Here is a 23884-nt window from a genome sequence, read left to right on the forward strand (position 1 = left end):
ATAAAAGCCCAGTTTTCTATGTACATTGTACTTGTGCCTCATAACATCTCAAGGTAGGGAGTACTTGTGCCTTATAACATCACAAGGTAGGGAGTATCACCACTTTACAGATGTGAAAATGAGATTGGCCAGTGCCCACAGGTTGGAACCAGGATCTGACCTAGATCCATCTGGTTGTAAAGCCCATAATCTTTCCACTTAGATCACATTCTGTTTAACCGGCTTTGGTATCCACACTGCTCTTTCTGTTTTATGGGTAACCTGCTGTGTTCCAATAATTAGAAACATCTTTCAGAAACTTAAAATTTAACTTTTAATTTGGAGGAATTTAAATTAACAAACAGGAATATTTGATACAGCAAATGCTACAAGGTTTAGCAGAGAGCCTTGTTCACACCAACTTTAACTATGCTTCCCTCTTTTTTTTATTTTTTATTTTTTTGCGGTACGCGGGCCTCTCACTGTTGTGGCCTCTCCCATTGCGGAGCACAGGCTCCGGACGCGCAGGCTCAGCGGCCATGGCTCACGGGCCCAGCCGCTCGGCGGCATGTGGGACCTTCCCGGTCCAGGGCACGAACCCGTGTCCCCTGCATCGGCAGGCGGACTCTCAATCACTGCGCCACCAGGGATATGCTTCCCTCTTGGTCATTTTCAAAGGGCAGCAACAAAGGAAGGAATAAGACTTTATTGACCGTGTGTGGTGACGCAATGAAGTAATCCTGACTTATTTTAATGAAAATGTGTTTCTGACAAAGGTGATTTTAAGGTTTCTCGTTGTTGTTACTCATGTCTGTTTGGAATGCTGACCAGTTCATCTGGACTAATATTAACAATACGCATCAAAACGTGCCACGGCTAATCCTGGCCTATGATAATGGATGTATTCTAATTTTCAGTGGATGTAGAAGAGTACTTGTAACAGATATAAAGGCTCAAGGTTGCCATCAGTTAGATCTCTTAGCATAAAGAGATCCATTTGTAGGAAGAGTAAATGAATTTGACTTACCAACTGCCAAAGCATCTCACTGTAAGTAAACTTGACTGGTAATGGCATTTAAATTTAAAAATTGTGATTAATAAATATTCATCTATTTAATTCATCCTTAGTAGGTATATAAATATGCTTAATGTAAATTTCAGAAATTATGTGAAAATAATTTATTAAGCATATATGTCAGAAGGAGGCCATTTACAAAAAGGAAAAGATTGTGCTGTTGATATGATTCTAATTCTCCTGTTACATCATTTACCATTTTTGATTTTTCTGACTTTAAAGGTAATATATCATTTTCTATTAACCCACAATTGCCTCAAAGAGTTCTAATTATGTGCGAACGGAAAGAGCACTTAAATATGGGGCAGGGGTATACTCCGGGGGCCGCCCCCAGATCCAAGCTACAGGCGTCCTGAGACTAAGGAATAGTGGGCTTCATGGCACAGCCCACCTCGGACTCCGAGGCTGCGGTGTCGGAATCCACCCTCAGCCAAGACACAAGCAAGTCCCTGTACCCACCGGCAGTGGACAACCCCTTCACGCAGCAGACACACATCAGCGTGTGGCGCTGGGCCTACATCGTCCTCATGGGGGCTGTGCTGGTGCCGGTGCGCATGCCCTGCATCGCCATCCTCTTCATCTTCCTCTGGCCGGTGGCTGCGCTTTCCACCATAGGTCGTCGTGCTCGACCAACCAAGCCCGCCAGGAGTTGGAGAAGAAGACTGGTGCAGCCAACTCTCAAGTTCTTGTTTCAGGTGACTTTTTTTTCAGCAGGGTTCCTGGTTAAAGGGAAAGGGAAAAAGGCAACCCGAGACGAGGCCCACATCTTCGTTGCAGCACCGCACTCCAGTTTCTTTGATGCAGTCGCCTGTGTCGTGGCAGGGTTCCCCTCGGTGGTCTCCGCGAGTCAAAACGTGCGTATCTCTGTCGCTGGGAAATTCTTACTGTCAACGCAGCCGGTGCTTGAGACCTGAGATTACCCCAATTCGTGGAAGAATACCCGGGAGGAAATCCTGAGGCCAGTGACATCTCATAGGAAGTGGCCACAGATCCTGATTTTCCTGGAAGGAGTGTGTACCAACCGCAGCTGTCTGGTCACCTTTAAACTAGGGGCCTTCTCTCCAGGTGTTCTGTGCAGCCAGTGCTGCTCAGGTACCCAAACACCCTGGACACCGTGACCTGGACCTGGCAGGGGTTTACAGGCTTCCAGACCTGTATATTGACCCTGAGTCAACTCTTCACTAGGGTAGAAGTTGAGTTTATGCCCGTTTATATCCCAAATGACCGAGAAAAAAAAGACCCCGTCCTTTTTGCCAATACAGTGAGGATCATCATGGCCAATGCTCTTGGGGCGCCTGTGACAGACCACACTTATGAAGATTGCAGACTGATGATTTCTGCAGGTAACCTTCGACTACCCATGGAAGCCGGTTTGGTTGAATTTACGAAAATTAGCCAGAAATTAAAGTTAGATTGGGATAATATTCATCAGTGTTTGGATGAATATGCTGCAATTGCAGCTGCCTCAAAAGGAGGGAAGAGGGCTTCCCTGGTGGCGCAGTGGTTGGGAGTCCACCTGCCGATGCAGGGGACACGGATTCGTGCCCCGGTCTGGGAAGATCCCACATGCTGCGGAGCGGCTGGGCCCGTGAGCCATGGCCGCTGAGCCTGCGCGTCCGGAGCCTGTGCTCCGCAACGGGAGAGGCCACAACAGCGAGAGGCCCGCGTACCGCAAAAAAAAAAAAAAAAAAAAAAAAAAAAAAAAAGGAGGGAAGATAGGAATTACAGAGTTGGCGAATTATTTGAAACTCCCAATTTCAGAGCCCTTGAGACAACTTTTTGCCCTCTTTGACAGGAATAATGATGGCAGCATAGACTTCAGAGAGTATGTGATAGGTCTGACTGTCCTATGCAATCCTGCCAACACTGAAAAGATTCTGCACATGTCATTTAAGCTTTTTGATCTTGATAATGATGGTTTCATAACCGAACAGGAGTTAGCTGCTATACTTCAGGCAGCTTTTGGAGTGACAAATCTTGATGTTTCCAGACTCTTTCGGGAGATAGCTGGACAGAAATCAGAGTACATTTCATACAGGACCTTTAAGAACTTTGCCCTGAAGCATCCAGAATATGCCAAGTTATTTAGTTCATACTTAGACCTCCAGGCAGCCTATATATATTCATTACCACCACAAGTACAGGTTTGATGGTTGTATTCAGATGTTAAAGTCAGCCCTGAAAATGGTGAAAGTTAACATCCAAGTTGAAACTATGATTGAAATAAAAATTATCCTTTGAGGAAAGATACAATAGTTTTTACTCTAAGTGGCCTGGGCACTTAATTATTATATTTAAAATGTGCTTAAGGAATATATATTTCAATTTGATTTTATAGTACCTAATTTTCTTCTTCAGATAGTATGTTTGTTTCAATGTGGCCTAAAGGTAGAAAAATATCTGCTTATAACTTTGTTCACCCAGCATGGTTCTAGTTAGTGCCTTTATTCTGCTTAAAGTAAGAAAAATAAAGAAGTAAAATAAAGGGCCTTCTTTTTGCTAAATTAAGGTCAGAGGAATATTACAGCCCACCACCTCTCCCTCATTTTTGCAGAGAAAATACCTCATTAAGAGCTCTACTAGGGCTTCCCTGGTGGCGCAGTGGTTGAGAGTCCGCCTGCCGATACAGGGGACACGGGTTCGTGCCCTGGTCCGGGAAGATCCCACATGCTGCGGAGCGGCTGGGCCCGTGAGCCATGGCCGCTGAGCCTGCGCATCCGGGGCCTGTGCTCCACAACGGGAGAGGCCACGACAGTGAGAGGCCCGTGTACCGCAAAAAAAAAAAAAAAAAAAAAAAAAGAGCTCTACTGGCAATAAATAAATACTTTGTTACCTTTATTCTTCTCTCCAAAAAGGATCTGCTGCATAAATGCTTCCTTGCTCTTTCTCAAAGTAGCCCAAATGTTCTTATTGTACAAGACAAAATAAAAATAAACATCAGGAAGATATAGTATTGGGAATACCATTGAAACACTTATATATGGCATAGCTGCCCTTTATTTATTTATTTTTAAGGTATAAAAGTGATTATTTAGAATGGGAAATCATGAGAAAAGAAATGAGAAAAGAAAGCTAATATAATAAACATAGGTTATTAATACAGGAATTCTGATAAATTCTGTTATGTATGACTCTCACCAAAAAGGAAAAGTTTGTGTTTATAGTCGAATGTTTTGCATTACTGAGAATATTTCTTTTGTTCTGACTAGGCACCCATGAAACTTCTGCTTACTGTTGTGTACCTCCTTCACTATCCATGTACTTCCAGCATCATTTGCTATAAGACATCTTTACATAGTGATGTGACCTTGAGCCCTACCCCTTCATGTCACCTCGTAGGATGAATCAGTGAAGTATTCCTAGAAGCCATTCCTACACCAGGACAGGGAGCAACAAATTATCTAGATGTGGAAGTGATTTTGAACCAATAAATATGCCTTGCTAACCCAAACTACTGTATCCCCAACTCAGCTTCATTGTGGCTGAATCCTCAAAATCCCTACAGCCACTCAATGCCACCAGATATGAGGGGATACATGACTAAGGGGGAAGAGTCTTGATCACTTGTAGTCAAAGTCTCTTACTTATGCAGACCTTACAAAAACATACCCAAGTAGACACATTCCTAGGGACCCTACTAGACCTTTGCAAGGGCTCGTACAAGTGGGGCCCCTAAAGCTTAAGGGTCATTAGTTAGCTTCCTGGTATTTTGAAAGAGTAGAAAGGAAGAAGAGATAAGAGTGGGAGAAAGGTGAGCAGATGGAAAAAGCTTAAGGAAAGGGAAAGAAGAAGAGTCAAATATTATTTTGAAATAATTTCCATGCAGTTCTGATCTGAAAAAAGGAGATGGATAAGTGATATTTCATAATCCCCATTGTTTTAGTCCATTCAGGCTGCTATAACAAAAATACCATACATTGGGTGGCTTAAACAACCAAAACTTATTTCTCACAGTTCTGGAGGCTGCAAGGTCAATGCACTAGCAGATTCAGTGTCTGGTGAGACCCTGTTTCCTAATTCATAGATGTCTTCTCACTGTGGGCTTACCTTGCGGAAGGGGCAGAGGGAGTTCTCTGGGGTCTCTATTTATTTATATATTTTTTATTTTTGGCTGCTCAGTGCTGCTTGTGGAATCTTAGTTCCACAACCAGGGATCAAACCTACACCCTTAGCAGTGAAAGCGCTGAGTCCTAACTGGACCACCACGGAATTCCCTGGGGTCTAACTTATAAGGCACTAATCCCTTTTATGAGGACTCCACCCTTGAGACCTGGTCATCTCCTAAAGGCCCCATCTCCAAATACCATCACATTGGAGATTAGGTTTCCACATATGAATTTTGGGAGGACACAAATAATTCATTCTGTAACAACCCCCCAGCTTGATAGTCCCATGACAATAATGCATGCATATGTAATTCAAATACAATGATTTTTTAAAGGTAATGGAAATTATTCATTTAAATAAGAGATTTTCACTTAAATATAGTCACCAATATGTATCTTTACTCAAACAAGGGTACTATTACTCAAATATTCACTGAAGTTTGAAATTATCTCTAATTAGATAGTGAGCTATACAAAATGCCAGGGTCATTACTTCATTATATTCTACCTTTTAACTTCAAAATGTTAAACACTGCTTTATTTAAACCCTCTTTAATATATAACACTTTTTTATTGAAGTATAGTTGATGTACAATATTATATAAGTTACAAGTGTACAATAGAGTGATTCACAATTTTTAAAGGTTATACTCCATTTGTAGTTATTATAAAATATTGGCTATATTCCCTGTGTTGTACAGTATATCCTTGTAACTTATTTTATACATAATAGTGTACCTCTTAATCCCCTACCCCTAACTGCAACCCCCTTCCCTCTCCCCTATGGTAACCATTAGTTCTCTATCTGTAACAGGTAACACTTAAAATAACCTTTTTATTGTAAAGTGCTTATAGTTAAAAACTATACCAAACAAATCCGTAGCTAATAATAATTATTACATATTGTATATTATGAATATAATCTGTTTTAAGATAAACACTGTTGCAACTAACTTAGCTCAAGACATTAAAACTTTTCCAGCCACCCTATAAGTTCCTCTATGCCCCCAATCATAATTACAACCTCTTTCTTCCTCACAAATTTAAACTGCTTTCCTGACTTTTACAGTTTCACTTCTTGTGTTTCTTTACATTTTTGTTATCTAAATATGCATACTTTGACACTGTGATGGTTCCTTATATATGTTGTGAAATAATAGAAAATATATATTGGCCTTTGCCCCAGTTCCTGGCACAGAGTTCCTAAAACCCTTGTAATTTTCTAAGTGATAAGAGCACTAGGATCATCCTTAGTTCTAATATTTGGTCTTTGATCCCCGTTCCTAAGTTTCTAAATCCCTTGGGATTTCCTGGATGATAGGAGCATCTTTTATTCTAATGAGATGACTCTTGGTGGGCTCCTGGATTGGGGCTGGTCACCAGAAAGTCCAACTCATGATTAGAAGCTTAGAATCTTCACCCTTCCATTCTCTAGAGGGTTAGAGGGGCTGGAAATAGAGTTAATGACCAGTCATGCTTATAGGATGAAGCCTCCATAAAAATCTTCAAACTATGGATTTTGGAGAGCTTCTGGGTTGGTGAACACATGGAGGTTCTGGGAGAGTGGCACACCTGGAGAGAGCATGGAAACTCCATGCCCCTTCCTACATATTGGGTTGGCCAAAAAGTACCTTTGGTTTTTAAGTAAAAATAAAAGATACATTTTTCATTTTTTTGAAATGAAGAACTTTATTGAACAACATATTCACCCTTTTGCTCCACTACCTTCTGCCAGTTTTCTGGCAACTTCATAATTCCATCTTCCCAAAACTTTTTATCTTTTTGAGCAAAGAACTGTTCCAGGTGCCTTTTACAGTCTTCCAGGGAATTGAAATTTTTTCCACTAAGAGAATTTTGTAAAGCCTGAAATAAATGCAAATCTGAAGGTGCAATGTCTGGTGAATACGGCAGATGGATCAGAACTTCCCAATCAAGCTGTAACAGTTTTTGCCTGATCATCAGAGAAACATGCGGTCTTGGTTATCCTGATGGATTATGCATTTTCTGTTGACTAATTCTGGATGTTTTTGTCTAGTGCTGCTTTCAGTTGGTCTAACTGGGAGCAGTACTTGTTGGAATTACTCGTTTGGTTTTCCAGAAGAAGCTCATAATAGAGAACTCCCTTTCAATCCCACCATATACACATCACCTTCTTTGGATGAAGACCAGGCTTTAGTGTGGTTGGTGGTGGTTCATTTTGCTTGCCCCACGATCTCTTCCTTTCCACATTATTGTACATTATACACTTTTCATCGCTCATCACAATTTGTTTTAAAAACAGAACGCTTTTGTTATGTTTCAGTAGAGAATCACATGTGGAAATATGGTCAAGAAAGGTTTATTTGCTTAACTTATGTGGAAACCAAACATCAAAGCAATGAACATAACCAAGGTGGTACAAATGATTCTCAGTGCTTGATTTGGGTATTTTGAGTATGTTGGCTACCTCCCGCGTGGTATAATGATTGTTTTCAATTAATGTCTCGATTTTATCACTATCAACTTCAACTGGTCTATCTGACCATGGAGCATCATCCAGCGAGAAATCTCCAGCATGAAACTTCGCAAACCACTTTTTAAAAAAATTAATTAATTAATTAATTAATTTTTGGCTGCGTTGGTTCTTCATTGCTGTGCGTGGGCTTTCTCTAGTTGTGTCAAGCTGGAGCTACTCTTCATTGCAGTGCGTGGGCTTCTCATTGCAGTAACTTCTCTTGTTTCGGAGCACGGGCTTTAGGCATGTGAGCTTCAGTAGTTGTGGGATGGGGGCTCAGTAGTTGTGGCTCATGGGTTCTAGAACGCAGGCTCAGTAGTTGTGGCACACCAGGTTAGCTGTTCCGCGGCATGTGGGATCCTCCCAGACCAGGGCTCATACCCGTGTCCCCTGCATTGGCAGGGGGATTCTTAACCACTGTGCCACCAGGGAAGTCCCCACAAACCACTTTTGATGTGTTCAATCAGTCACAGCACCTTCTCCATACACTGCACAATTTTTGTGTGTGTTTCAGTTGCATTTTTACTTTTCTTGAAATAATAAAGCATAATATGCTGAAAATGTTGCTTTTTTTCTTCCATCTTCAATATTAAAATGGCTACACAAAAATTCACCAATTTTGATAGGTCTTTTTTTAAATTCACACTGATATGACAGCTGTCACATACAATCTAACAAAATTGTTTCAAATGATAAAGACAACTAAGTGCTACTAGAGCCATCTTACAGGAAAAAATGAACAAACATTTTGGCCCACCCAATACTTTTCCTCTCTCAACTGGATGTTTACTTGTATCCTTTATCATATCCTTTTATAATAAACAGGCAAACAGTAAGTCAGTCAGTTCCCCTGAGTTCTGTGAGCTGCTCTAGCAAATTAATTGAACCCAAGGATAGGATTGCGGGAACCTTATATTTCTAGCTGATTGGTTAGAACCACAGTAACAACCTGGCACTGCAATTGACAACCGAAGGAGGGAAGCAGTCTTGTGGGACTGAGCCTTAAACCTATTGGATCGGATGCTGTCTCCACATAGATAGTGTCAGAATTGAGTCAATTTGCCTGACATCCAGCTGGTGTCACAGAATTGCTAGGTGTGTGTAAAACCCCCCCACATTTGGTGTCAGAAATACTGTGAGTGTGATAGTGGTGTGAGAGTAAAGGAGATACACAAGAGGAGACTATTTTCTAAACTTATGCCAACTTGGCTAGGGCACTGTACCCAGATATTTGGTCAGTCATTATTCTAGATGTGAAGGTTTTTTTAGATGAGATTAACATTTAAATGAGTAGACTTTGAGTAAAGCAGATTACCTTCCATAATATGAGTGGGCCTTTGAAAAAAGGATAATTTAAATAAGAGAATTAAGCATTTATCCTGCCTTTGCAGTGTGAAATGTATTTCTGGATATCCAGTATTTCTAATTGATGAGGGAAAATTCTTTACAGAAGATTTCCAGCAAACTTCTAGCAAATAAATGTAGAAAGAATGATAGAACTATAAAATCATTTTGCAGCCTCTTGCCTTCCAAGATAGCCCACACTCTGTCTATGGAGTGTGTATCTCCCTGAATAAAACTTTCACTTTACTATGTCTTGCTCTTGAATTCTTGCCTGCACAAAGCCAAGAACCCACACTTGGCGGCCATCCCAGGGACTCAGACATGACTTGGGATGTGCCCATCTTCTCGCACCCCACTCTCTTTCCTTCAACATCTTTTCTGGCACCCAATGCGGGGCCTCAAAGGCCATAATCTCGATCCGCCTATTGGGCTATGGCTCCCCTCTGAAGGGTGGCTGGGACTTATCCTGAGCCATGTAGATTCAAGTAGCCCGTTAAGTGGCAGCTGACGTCGCCTGCAGGATCTGGCAGAGACCAGTTCTCTGGCTGGGAAGAAGCACACTGAGGCCAAGGCTTTACCCCCTCAGTCTTTCTCATTCTCCTATTGCTCTATCTCTTTGGACTTGAAAAGATCCACCCAGACCACCACCAAACATCCAAATTAAGACTGCGCGGCAAGTAATTGACAACTTGGTTGGGTCTAAAGAACTCCTGCCAGGGAGCTTATCTGGTGGCTCAGTGGTTGAGAATCTGCCTGCCAATGCAGGGGACACGGGCTCAAGCCCTGGTCTGGGAGGACCCCACATGCCGCGGAGCAACTAGGCCCGTGAGCCACAACTACTGAGCCTGTGCGTCTGGAGCCTGTGCTCTGCAACAGGAGAGGCCGCGATAGTGAGAGGCCCGCGCACCGCGATGAAGAGTGGCCCCCGCTTGCCGCAACTAGAGAAAGCCCTCGCACAGAAATGAAGAGCCAACACAGCCAAAACAAAATAAATTTAAAATCATTTTGCAATCCCTAGTTAACTGATTCAAGTAAGAGTCATCAACAGACAAAACTATCAGATGAAAATTAATGATACATTTTAACAACATTAAAATGGGGATAACCAAAGATTATGTGCCTTCTGACAGGATTCAAAATGAATTACTGCTTGTGGGAGGCAGAATAATGCCTGCTCCCCCTGCCCCCAAAGATGTCTATTTCCTAATTCCAGAATCTTGTGAATATGTTAGGTTACATGGCAGGGGAATTAAGGTTGCAGATGGAATTAAGGTTGTTAATTAGCTGACCTTAAAAAAAGGAGATTATTCTGGATTATCCACTTGGTCCCCAGTAATCACAACAGTTCTTAAAAGAGGGAAGAAGGAAGGAGAAGAAGAGCTCAGAATGATGCAATGTGAGGAGGATTCAACCTGTGAACTTTGAAGTTGGAGAAGCGGAGACGAGAACTGAGGAATATGGACAGCCTTGAGAAGCTGGAAAAGGCAAGGAAGCTCTCCCCTCAAGCCTTCAGAAGGGGATGCAGCCCGGCCCAAAGCTGAATTTTAGCCCAGTGAGATCTATGTGGGACTTCCAACCTATAGAATTGAAAGTAAAAAAAATGTGTTGCTTTTAAGCCACTAAGTTTGTGGTAATTTGTTAAAGCATTAGTGGTAATTTGTTAAAGCAGCAATAGAAAACTAATATACCACTTATAAAAGTTTTTTTTCACTGGGCTTCTCTGGTGGCGCAGTGGTTGAGAGTCTGCCTGCCCATGCAGGGGACACGGGTTCGTGCCCTGGTCCAGGAAGATCCCACATGCCGCGGAGCGACTGCGCCCGTGAGCCATGGCCGCTGAGCCTGTGCATCCAGAGCCTGTGCTCCGCAATGGGAGAGGCCACAACATTGAGAGGCCCGTGTACCGCAAAAAAAAAAAAAAGTTTTTTTGCTAAAAAATTGAAACTGAATATAATCAAGCCTCTAAAAACAGCTTCCATTTACAGAAAGTATATGGGATAGATGAGCACAGTGCGTGACGCTACAAAGAGGCAGTCAAATTTAAAATGTGGCATACTCTACAGCTCAAATTGCTCAGGCTTCTGCCACAATGTCAGTGTCATGAGGGAAAATACAGGAGATTAGAAGAAACTCAGGAGATGTAAGAACCAAATGTAACCTTGTATTTTGTTTGAAAACCGATTCAAACAAACCAACTGTAAAACATACTTTTTTAGGACAGTTGGGAAAAGTTTACAATGGGCTACATAGTAAATGGAATTAATTGTCGATTTATAAGGAATACCATTAATGGTTTTGTAATGTTATGTAAGAAAATGTACAGTTTTTAGTAATGCAAACTGAAGTATATAAGAGAAAATGAAATGGTGTCTGGGGCTCTACTTTTAAAATTTTTAGAAGGAAGGGAAGAAAGAAAGAAAGGAAGGAAGGAAGGAAGAGAAAGGAAGAAAGAAAGAAAGAAAGGAGGGAGGGAGGGAGGGAGGAAGGAAGGAAGGAGGAAAGAAGGAAGGAAAAAAGAAAGGAAGAAAAGATGCGGAAGGAAAGAAAAACTGATACAACATATATGCCCAAATCTTGATAATTGTTGAATTTTGGTAATGGGTATATCGGGGTTCACTGTACCTCTCTCTTTGTTTCTTTGTATGTTTGAAATGCTTCATTTGAAAACATTTTTAAAGAAAGAAAAAATACATCTAAGAGAATCACTTTTTTTCATGAAATTGTAGTACTTAGATGAGTTTTTTGCCTTCCAAGGCAATTTTACCTAAACTTATATTTCACACATAAGGATCACAGTTAAGGCCAACCCTAAATAAAATTATGGATTTAGCAGTGTTTACCTTCAGAGCTCCTGTTGCTAGCTTCCCAGGACTTTCTAGTGTTCCTGATCATAAAGGCTTTGAGGAAAAAATTTTTGATAATTTCACTCAAATTAAGGTGTAAATGATTACAGATATAAATTAATTAAAATAGAAATAATGTTTTAAGTAAAAAAATCTCTAATGGTGGAATGTGAAGCATCATTAAAACTTTTTTTTTTTTTTCTGGTACGCGGGCCCCTCACTGCTGTGGCCTCTCCCGCTGTGGAGCACAGGCTCTGGACGCGCAGGCCCAGCGGCCATGGCTCATGGGCCCAGCCGCTCCGCGGCATGTGGGATCCTCCCGGACCGGGGCACGAACCCACGTCCCCTGCATCGGCAGGCGGACTCCCAACCACTGTGCCACCAGGGAAGCCCTAAAAATATTTTTTTGTTTTGTTTTTTAAGAGGGTACTTTTTCTTTAATTACTTCACAAAGCTGCCTAAGCTGCCTAAGGTAGTTTAAGATAATTAAATTTACATGGACCAACCACCTCACACCAAAGGGCCCACATCATAAAAAGGTGAGGAACCCAGCAGATGTGACCTCACACCACATCACAAAGGGGATGGGAACCAGGCAGGAGTGACCTCACAACAGAGGACCCACAAAAAAAAAAAAAAAATTTGCATGGACCAGAAACCATCTGTCATCCATTCCCAACCAGAGAGTAGCCTAATTTTTGCTTCATCAGCTGATAAAGGGGCATGGTAGAAGTATTAAAGGACTTTGGAGGGAAAGAATCTTGTACTGAACTGTCTGGGTTTTAATACCTAGACCACCACTTACTGGCTGTGTGACCTTGACCAAGTTATCTAGCCTCTCATGCCTCAACTTCCTCATCTGTAATTGGGCTCATAGCAGTACCAACCTAAGTGGTGGTTGTGAGGATTAATTGAGTTAATACATAGAAAGCAGGTGGAGCAGCTTCCTCACCTAAAAAGCACTCAATAAATATTAACTATCGTATTATCTTTGACACTCCTCTTTTCTACAGGAATGATTAAAAATCAATTATCCAGTATATTCATAATTAAGGTGTCTGAACAATTGAGAAGGTCGTTATTTGGAGAAATGGCTACTACTTGGCCAATCTTCTGGTACAATATCCATATATTTTCCAAGTAATTAGTATGTACTTGTTACCTTGTGCAGAGCTTCTGAATGATGCAGAAGGATTGAATTTTCCTCCTTTGGAAGAAGTAATCAAATAAAAAAACAAAAGACTTTTTAAGTAATTTCGCTCCAGCTCTTTTCTCCACACCAAATTTTCAAAATTCTATAGCTCATCAATCCACCCAATTCCTTGCTCAATTAAAGACTCTACCCCTACAACATTACTTCCTTTCTTCCACCTCATAACTTTTATAACTTTATATGCAAAGTGGGGGAATATAACTGACATTTCCCTGCTTAAGTCCAAGAGCAGTTATATGAGCCACTCCCTGGATTAGAAGAGGAAGGAGTCTTCTAGACATTATACCATACCCTTTGCAGGGGGCTCTGGAGTGTTGTAACTCCTGCTGATTTTACGAAGTTCTTCCCGCGCCCCTCACACCCCCAATTTTTCTTGCCCAAAGCAGTAAGTGAAGGAGTGTGACTCGCCGCAGTAAAGGTCTAGTGAACTTGTCTTTCCTGGGAAAAAAAGCGCTGACACCCCAGGAAGACAAAGTGCTGAAAGGCTGCACTGGTTGATTTGAACTCAGTTCTCGATAAAACATTTATTTAAATGACTGGTTAGCATCAACTGGAAAGCAGAGGGACAGGGATAAAGCGCAGACCTGGTTAGCAGCGAACACCTGGTTAGCTCCGCAGAACAGTTGGCTCCCTCGGCAGTGCTGCGCGGAGCGCCTGCTGGCGGAGTTAAAACAGAGCTACTACGCCTGCGCACATCCTCCCGGGTCACGTGCCGGCGCTGGCCGGGTCTCCGAGATTCTCCGGGACCGAGGTTCGGCAGCCATAAGGGACCGTCAACAAACAGACGAGAGGCGTCAGCATTTTCCTTTAGGGGGCGGATTCGGGTAGGAGCAGAGCTTTCGGTATGAAACGTCCGTTTCTTCCAGAGGCGGGGAAGTGAGACTCTGTACCCGGCCTGCGGGGCGCCGCCGTACCTTTGTGGAACATGGCCCGCCGTGGGGAGGATAGCGTGGCCCCCGTGGTACTTCTGGAGTCCCCTGGAGTTTGCAGTAAGGGCTTGCAAAGGAAGGGGCCCAGTGAGCGGCGCCGGCTGAAGGCGACGGTGTCGGAGCAGCTCAGCCAGGATCTGCTCAGGTAGGAGGAGGCGGGAACTCAGGCTGCTTCAGTTCTTAAGGCGCCCACCTCCGTACCAGAAACTGTGGCTCTTCGGTTTCTCCATCCCTCCCTGCTTTGTCCTCCTCACCTCAGGCCACTGCAGGACGCTCACTTGTCTCCTCACTACAAAGCGGGCTCTTTCGCCCTTATAACCAATCCAGAGCACCTGTGAGACCACGTACCAGATTCAAGAAGAAAACCAAAATTACCGTCATAGTTCTGTGCAGCACCAGTTTATGCCAAAATACTCTAACACGGGTGGGCTTAAGTCTTGAAAGACTCGCTAATAGGGTGGATACAGGTTTCGTGGTCCTGAAACTTACACAACTTTTTATAAGCTCAAACAATTCTAAGAAAAATGATACAATTAGGTATATATATATATTTTTTATATTTATTTAAAAAAATTTTTTTTGAGTATCTATTTAGAATGAGTAAAAATGGATCAGATTACTGGAGCGTTGGAGGTCTCTTTCTTCTGAGCGCTCTTTAAACGATTTAGCAGAAATGCTTTTGTAGAAATACTTCCTGATCGCAACCTGGCTTGCCCTCTCCTCCTAGAATACTCTACAGCCCACAGCAACTCCCAGCAATTCCCAGTTCCCATGAGGACTCTAGCAAATGGAGAGTTGTTGTGAAGCTTAACTCAGGCTATAATGAATCCAGGAACATCATCTCAGTTTATAAAGAAAATGAAGCTTAGAAATACTCCCTAGCTAGTTCCCATTTCCACCAAAACATTGATTCTTGAACTTTAGTGTGCATCAGAATCACCTGGAGAGCTTAGATTTACTGAGACCCAGACCTTAATTCTGATACAGTTGGTCTGGGAGGGGGCATGAGATTTTTGCATTTCTAGCAAGGTCCCAGGTGATGCTGCTGGCCTTGGTCACACTTTGAGAACTATTGAACTAGTGTAAACATAATTACTATTAATAACAGTTGTGCAGCATTCTACATTTAAAAAGTGCTTACTGTTGTCCACCCTTAAGGCTCCACCAGTTATAAACTGAACTTTATAAAGCAAAAAAATTTCCCTTTAATTTGGGCCTATGAGAGATTCTGCCTTGTCTCCACCACTGGGGGAATTGATGTACAACATTAAAAAAAAAATGAGAGTGAAGTTGTCCTGTTTCTAGGATGAATCTCTAAGGATGAGGTACTCCGCTTCAGTGGCTCTATTCTTCTGGCTGTATTGTGAGCCTTGAAGTGTCATGAATTTAAAGAAGATAATACATCTAATTTATATAAAGAAAATGAGGTCATAAGTATAGTAGGTGAACAATTTATCCTCATCCTAGCAGCAATGAAAGGATAGGATCCTGAAGTCCCAAGTTCCTGTTACAAGCAAAAGTGTTTTTGTGTGTTTTTTTTTTAAACAACTAAAAAATCAAATATACTCACCCAGCCATACTCTCCTACAAACTCCTTGAGGGCAAATACTGTGCTTTAGTCCCCTTTATGTCCCCAGTGCTTCATACATGGTACACGCTCAGTAAATTTTTAGTGAGAATTGGGTTTAATCAGCAGTCTAAAATGCTTTAGATAGGTGAATACAGTAGGTGACAGAGAAATAAGATGGAAAGAAGCTGGGCCTTGACACCACTGAGCCTTTGCTCCAGCCTATCCTTCCTCTAGAGTTTATTATGAGATGAGCCAGTAAAACCCTCCTTAATGTTTAAGCAGGTCCGAGTCAGATATTGTTACTTGTAACAGATAACAAGATATGCTTATAACTGATACAGGTAGTTTTATAAAATAAAAAGCACTGTATTTTCACATTAACATTTTTTAAAACATTAACTTTTTTTTAATTTGACGAATACTCATGAGCATCTATTATGAACAAGGCAGATTCCCTACTGACAGTTGTATGGCTACCAGCTGCAATGCTTGTTTATTCACTTGGGGAGAAGTGGGGGATGGGTAGAAGGTGGGTGGGAAGGAGGAATAAATGGTGTATTTGTATTGTACAATTTGAGTTTTTATTAATGTTTGGGAGACCAATACATTCTTGCGTAACTTTAACAATCGCTTATGAAAATAATTTATTGATTAAAATATTGACTAAAATGCATCTATTTGCTCATTGTTTCCAAGGTTCTGAAAGCTTTGTGCTCTGAAGCATTTGTTTTGTTTAGGGTAAAATACAGCCAAATCCAAAAAAACAGATATTGAGCTCTTGCTGTCTAATGAAGGTACAGTTTTTGCCTTTGGAGAGTTCATTGTCTGAATAGAATATATTTTAGTTATATTAATATAATTTTATTATTATAAAAATAATAGTGATACAGTGACAGAAGTGCTGTGATAGAGGTATGTATGGAGGGATCAGAGGAAGGAGCCATTAACTGTGTCTTGGGGGAGTGAGTGTCAGTGGCAACATTCTAAGCTTTCACTGTAATGGATATCTTTATCCATACTTGGACCTCCTGTAGTGTACTAGTGTGATTGCCAGTTATATCCTGCAATACAGAAGTCCTCTGAGAATACATAACTTGCTGATGATAATGTTATACTATACGAAGTATTATTTAATATTTACAGAGCAGAAATATATAGTTACCACACAGAAAAAACATTGTGACAGGTTCTATTATGATGCTGATTTCTGTTCTTCTATCACTTTACATGTGAGCTTTACCATAACTATGTCTGCACATTAGTAAAGGGATTTGAATGGGCTTTCCTCGAGTCCATCGTTTTAATAATAGATTAGAGCATAGTTCTATTTTTTGTGGGGTGGGCAATGGAAAAGGGCTTAAATGTCACATTCTTGATAGCCAAGCCTGCATTTCAGACTTGGTATTTAACAATAGTCAAAGTGCAGTGTACCAGTTTCTGGATTGAAACTGGTACCAATAGACTGGATTGTCTATTATTGCGTGTGGTTTGCTGGTGGTGTTGACTGTTTACTTTTTTTGCTTCAGTTTTAGTAAGATTTTTAAAAATTGATTCAATAGTCAATAATCACATTACTTTGTGTTCTCTTTCCAAAATAAATCTAAAGTACATACATTATAAAGGAAAATCAACATAAGTAGCAGAAGATAAATTTTGGTAGAAGGAATTAAAAGGAAAAGATATTTTTTGAAAAAATAGTCTTACTCAGTGTAATTACCTTTGTTCTCATTATAAATTTTAGAAAATTGCCTTCTAAACCAATGTTAGACAATGTTCTTTGGATGAACTGAGAATAAACTCATTTTCATACTAACTTTATTTTGTTATCTCTGTATTTTTAGTTTATGTGTGTGTGTTGTTTTTTTTTTTTCGGTACGCGGGCCTCTCAATGTTGTGGCCTCTCCCGTTGCGGAGCACAGGCTCGGGACGCACAGGCTCAGCGGCCATGGCTCACGGGCCCAGCCGCTCCGCGGCATGTGGGATCTTCCCGGACCGGGGCACAAACCCGTGTCCCCTGCATCGGCCGGCGGACTCTCAACCACTGCGCCACCAAGGAAGCCCTATGTGTTATTTTTAAAGCTTATTTTATAAAAATGGGCATATTATATATTAACTGTATATTAATTAGTTTAATTAATTAACTAATTAAACTGTGGTTCCTTTTTATTCCTTATAGGCTTCTAAGAGAAGAAGTCCATACAGATGTTACTTTCTCAATAGGTTGTACTTTGTTCAAAGCACACAAAGCAGTCCTTTTAGCAAGGATTCCTGATTTCTATTTTCATACTGTTGGACATACAAATAACTTAACAAATCATGAACCTGTTGCTGTGGAGAACTTTGAAGCTTCAGAATTTAGAATATTTTTACAGTAAGTGCTTTCTTCATCTTTTTTTCTCTTATATTTAAATCTAGTATGTAATTGCTTATTTTTTAAACATATGTGTGTTTTTATTTCATGTATTTTCATATCTATTTTATAACCTTCTAACTTAAACTCTATATTATCTTAGTAATTAGTGTTAGTAGAGGCTAAGTATTAGTATTAGAGTCTTTTTTTTTTTTTTTTTTTGCAGTACGCGGGCCTCTCACTGCTGTGGCCTCTCCCATTGCGGAGCACAAGCTCCGGACGCGCAGGCTCAGCGGCCATGGCTCACGGGCCCAGCCGCTCTGCGGCATGTGGGATCTTCCCGGACCGGGGCACGAACCCGTGTCCCCTGCATCGGCAGGCAGACTCTCAACTACTGCACCACCAGGGAAGCCCCAGTATTAGAGTCTTTGAGGCTTAGTATTAGGAGAGGCTAATTTCTGCTTGAGATAGATCGTGAGAAAGGAGAAATATATCTGCTTTAGAGAACTGTCTATTCACATCCTTTGTCCATTTTTCAATTGGATTATTTGTCTTTATATCATTGAGTTATAGGAGATCTTTATGTATTCTGGATATTAGGCTCTTATCAGACATGATCTGCAAACATTTTCTCCCAGTCAGTGGGTTGTCTTCACTTTCTTGATGGTGTCATTTATAACACAAAAGTTTTAGATTTTTAATGTAGCCTAGTTTATCTAATTTTCTTTTGTCACTTGTACTCCTGCTATTGTAGATAAGAAACCATTGCTTATTCTAGGGTCACAAAGAGTTATTCTTATACTTTCTTCTATGAATTTTTTGGGTTTATGCTTTTAACTCTTACATTTAGGTCTGTGATCCATTTCGAGTTAGTTTTGTTGTATAATGTAAGGAAGGGGACCAACTTTATTCTTTTGTGTGTGAATATCTAGTTGTCCCAGTACTATTTTTGGAGAGACTATTCCTTCTTCATTGGATTGTCTGTACAGCCTTGTCGAAAATCAGTTGCCCATTGCTATGGACTGAATTGTTTCCCTTGAAAATTCGTATGTTGAAGCTCTACTCCCTAATGTGATGGTATTTGGAGATTGTGCCTTTGGGAAGTAAATTAGCTTTAGATGGGACCTCATGGTAGGAATAGTGCCCTTATAAGAAGAGACACCAGAGAGCTCGTTCTCTCTCTTTCTCTGCCATGTGAGGGTACAGTGAGAACGTGACTGACTGCAAGCCACGAAGAGAGTTCTCACCAGAACCCCACCATGGTGGCATCTGATCTTGACGTCCAGCCTCCAGAACTGTAAGAAATAAAATTCTATTGTTTAAGCCACCAGTCTATGATTTTTGTTGTGGCAGCCCAAGCTGACTAATACACACATAAACATTAGGGTTTATTTCCGGTCTCTAAATTCTTTTCCATTGGTCTGTATGTCTGTTCTTAATGCCAGTGCCAATTATCATTTTAACTTTTATGAGAAATCAGAGTTGGATTTTTGTGTTTTTATGTCCTGAATCCTAGGTATTTTTTAGATACTAGTCTTTTAGTTATTTGCTGACATACTTTTTGCCTATAATCAAAATCATGTTGACTTTAATGTTGAAAATTCTTTTTGGATAATTAAACTTCAAGTATATGTGTGTGATTTGGTGTATTTTTCTTCAATTTATGCTCTGACAGTTGCTTGAATGATCTGTTTTTATTATTTCAGAGTTTCTTATATGAAGCTCCAATAAGCATAAACAGAAAAATGGGTAACCTTGGCTTCCTCTGTTTGTAAGAACAGTATGACATACTATAATTTAAACAAATATTTTAAGTGCAATTTAGAAAATCATTATCATTTTCTAGTGTAGATCATAATAGGTTCATCACTGAGTTCCAACCATCAATTTTAAAATATACACTTTTGTTTTTTTCTAGTAGGTGGTATAGTGGCTTTGTTGTAGAGTAGGCTCTGTGGTCAAGCCCGGTCTACCATTTCTAACTGAGTGAACTTGGACTGATCACTTACATTAGTTTCCTCACCTGAAAAATGGGCATAATACCTACTTCATAGCGTTGTTGTGAGGGTTAAATTAGATGCTTGTGAAGCACTTAGCTCAGTGACCTGAGATATAGTAAGCACTGAATACATTATAAGTATTATTCATAGTAGTAGCCCTTTGATATTATACTTTTCTCCAGCTATTGAGTGTATGTTTAAAAAAAGATACTTGGGAAAAGTCAAATTTTTATATATTAGAAAAAGAGAAGTTACATTAATGTTATCCTTTATTTGTTGTCTTTAAAAGTGTTTGTTAGAAAAAAAGATTGAATGAGAGACAGTATGGTAGAGTGGAGGAAGCACTGGACTTGGCAGCAAGACAGAGATATGCCCTGTGGCTGTGCATTACCTTGTTTTATGAATTCTTTGAGCCTTAATTTTCTCATATTTAGAACAAGGACGTTGGAGTAAATGGCTTTGTGCTTCCTAGCATTTCACAATCCTCTGTTTTAAGCACTTAATCACATTCTGTTTTGTGTTAGGTTAGTGAAGTATGTCTGTGGTTATGTAAGCTCCTTGAGATTAGATCATCTCATCGATGTGAGCATTCCCAGTGGTGTCTCATCAGTGTCTTGTGTATAGAAAGTGCTTGTGATATACCTCCCCCTTTTTTAAAAGGCAGATTGTATTGAAATTTCTCTGTGTTAATATAAAGCATAAGGAGAGGATTATAATGTGGAGTATTGAGATAACATTTTTTAGTAAAAATTCTGATAACATAGATTTTAAAATTTTTATTGTATGAAATGCAGTCCTTAAAAGTATCTTTAACACACATCCTTCTCTTTAAATAACCAATAACGATTCTGAAGTATTCTGCAATATTGCTACTTAGTGTAGGGTCCTTTGCTATGCATTTAAGTTAGCATAGTAAGTACAGTCTTCGAAGAAATTTTTTATGTACCATGTCTTCAGATATGGCTCAAATGATTGGCACTGGAAAGTAGTTCCTGCTTTATGACCTCATGATTAAAATTCAATAAAAATCTTTGATTTCCTAAGACTTACCACATTATAGTTGTGTGTGCGTGTTTGTGTGTGTGTGTGCACATGTGTGTGTAAAGGAAAGAGAAAAGGGAAGACCTTTAAATTTTCAGTTTAACATCAATAACTGGGAAATGCTAGTATAAAATGTCAATCAAGTAAACACATAGAACAGCAGCACAGTATAAAAGATTCCATTTCCCCTACAGCTTTCTCAGGTGGTGGCTATTTTCTCTCCCACATCCCTTACACTAGTAGGGCTGAAGTGGGTGGAATAGGTGTCTTGTAATATTAACTATATGTATATATAACTTGGCATCTGGGGCCTCACTAACTGGGGAGAGACTGCCCCTTCCAGAGTTAGCTAATTCCCTGAGCATGACTTTGATATGCAAACCAAGTAATCCTGAATCCATTCCTACACCCACCTCTTCTGTCTGTTTCTTATACTCTAGAAGGCAACACTCTCCTTCCCTAATCATCCCAGAGCCAGGTACCAGACAACTAAAGACCACCCTTATAGCCCAGAGCCCCCTCTCCCCCAAATTACTTAAACTATTTAATCCTAAACTTGCTCAGCTGCTTACCTTGCCTCACCCATTCCTTCCCACAAAAACCACTTTTGCCTATGCTTTAGGACAAAGCACAGTTTTGTCTCTAAATAGACCCTGTTGCTTCCCCATGTGGCCCTACCTGGCATGGTATTCCCCATTCCTCTTGTGAACTGTAAGTTGTAAACTATCTATTCACTGGTAATCATCTCCTGATCAGTTGGCCTCACCATACCTGAATAAACCTAAATTCCCAGGTAACTTTTTTTTTGTTGCCACGTGGCTTGCAGGATCTTAGTACCCCAACCAGGGATTGAACCTAGGCCACAGCAGTGAAAGCCCAGAATCCTAACCAGTAGGCCACCAGGGAACTCCCCCCAGGTACATTTTAAAACACTTGTGAACTTCATTACTGCCTCTAGACCTTTCTCCCTCCCTTCTTCCTAACCCCCCTATCTTTGAATCTCATCTTACCAATCTGTACCACTGGTCAGCCATCCATAGACCCCTCCAGGTCAGTCCTCTTCATTCCTCAAAGAAATTGACTATTGTCAGTTTCTCTAATAACTTAATTCTTGGTACTTGCAATTGCCATACCCATTAGCAGTCACTTTCCACTCTCTCCTCCCCCCACTTCCTGGCAACCAATAATCTACTTTCTGTCATTATGGTTTTGCCTATTCTGGGCATTTCATGTAAATGGATTTTTATAGTATATGGCCTTTTATGTGTGGGCTTTTAAACTGGGTGTGATGTTTTCAAGGTTCATCCATGTTGTGTTGTTTATCAATAGTTCATTCCTTTTTATAGCTGAATATTTCATTGTGTGATGGATCAAGGGTTGCCAAGACCATTCCCAGGTTTGATGATTCACTAGGAGGACTCATAAGACTCGGCATATAGTTATACTCTAGCCTCTGATTTATTACAAAGGAAACAAAGGGAAAAGGTACATGGGGTGAAATCCACGGGAAACAAGACACAAGCTTCCAAGGGTCCTCTCCCAGTGGAGCCACACAGGCCATGTTTAATTTTCCTACAATGAGTTATGACAGCAACTCTGTAATGTTGCCAATCAGGGGGGCTCATTACAGGTTCAATGCCCAGAGTTTTTACTGGGAGTTGGTCTCCTGCCTGATGTGTACCCATATTCCAGACTCCTAGAAGGAAAGCACGTGTTCAGCTTAAACCATATTATTTGTATAAACAATGCACAAGCTAACAACAGCTGAGCCACCCTTGTCATTTAGAGAATGCTAGGAACACTGTTGAAATAATGTTCCCAGATACCAGCCAAGGACAACTCTTACAATCAAGTCTTTCAAAAGATAGCAGTCCCACCTGTGTTAACTCTTCTGTACATATGGATATAAATTGTGTTTATGCATTCATCAGTTGATATACATTTCAGTTGTTCTGACTTTCTGGCAGTTATAAATAATTCTACTACAAACATTCATGTACAAGTTTTTGTGTGAACATATGCTTTCAATTCTCTTGTGTTATGTACCTAGGAGTCGAATTGCTGGGTCATATGTTAAACGTTTTGAGGAACTGCCAGACTCTTCCAAACTGGCTATACCATTTTACATTCCTACCAGCATGTATGAGGATTCCAGTTTCTCTGTGTTCTTGACAACACTTGTTATTATGTCTTTTTGATTATAGGTACCCTAGTGGGTGTGAAGCAGTAACTCATTGTGGTTTTGATTTGCATTCTTCTGATGGACAGTGATGTCGAATATCTTTTCCTGTGCATATTGGTTGTTTGTATATCTTCTTTGGAGAACTATCTGTTCGCGTTCTTTGCCCATTTTGAAATAGGGTTATTTGTCTTTACACTATTGAGTTTTGTAAATTCTTTTTTTTTTTTTTAATAAATGTATTTATTTACTTTTGGGTGTGTTGGGTCTTCATTTCTGTGCGAGGGCTTTCTCTAGTTGCAGTGAGCGGGGGCAACTCTTCATCGCGGTGCGTGGGCTTCTCACTGTCGCGGGCTCTCTTGTTGCGGAGCACAGGCTACAGACGCGCAGGCTCAGTAGTTGTGGCTCATGGACTTAGTCGCTCCGCGGCATGTGGGATCTTTCCAAACCAGGGCTCGAACCCGTGTCCCCTGCATTGGCAGGCAGATTCTCAACCACTGCGCCACCAGGGAAGCCCCTAGAAATTCTTTATATATTCTAGATACGAGTCTCTTATCAGATATATGATTTGCAAACATTTCTCCCATTTTGTGGGTTGTCTTTTAACTTTCTTGATGGTATCCTTGAAAGCACAAAAGTTTTTAATCTCTATGACTTCCATTTTATTTTTTTCTTCTATAACTTGTGCTTTTAGTGTCATATCTAAGAAACCATTGCCTAATCCAAGGTCACAATTACTTATCCCGTGTCTACCTCTTTAGTTC

The 23884-nt window shown here is 40.6% G+C and overlaps 2 protein-coding genes across 3 annotated transcripts in view; both read left to right on the top strand.

Moving 5' to 3' along the window:
- Positions 1-1431: 1431 nt before the first annotated feature.
- On the top strand, positions 1432-13879 carry LOC103079269 (lysophosphatidylcholine acyltransferase 2B-like). The gene is given in 4 exon segments (XM_007468555.1): positions 1432-2122; positions 2125-2546; positions 2770-3198; positions 13691-13879. Coding segments are annotated over 4 exon segments (1731 nt in total).
- LOC103072540 (BTB/POZ domain-containing protein 8) overlaps positions 13708-23884 on the top strand; it is a 74731-nt gene continuing 64554 nt past the window's right edge. The window contains exons 1-2 of one of the 2 annotated variants that reach the window (XM_007468531.1): positions 13708-14125; positions 17727-17921. In XM_007468531.1, coding sequence (XP_007468593.1) covers positions 13977-14125; positions 17727-17921 — 344 coding nt within the window. In that variant the 5' untranslated portion in view covers positions 13708-13976. The remainder of the gene's footprint in view (positions 14126-17726; positions 17922-23884) is intronic. The other variant, XM_007468530.1, reaches the window with a different exon arrangement.

Source organism: Lipotes vexillifer, unplaced genomic scaffold (assembly GCF_000442215.2).
Source record: "Lipotes vexillifer unplaced genomic scaffold, Lipotes_vexillifer_v1.1 scaffold490, whole genome shotgun sequence".
NCBI classification, from domain to species: domain Eukaryota; kingdom Metazoa; phylum Chordata; class Mammalia; order Artiodactyla; family Lipotidae; genus Lipotes; species Lipotes vexillifer.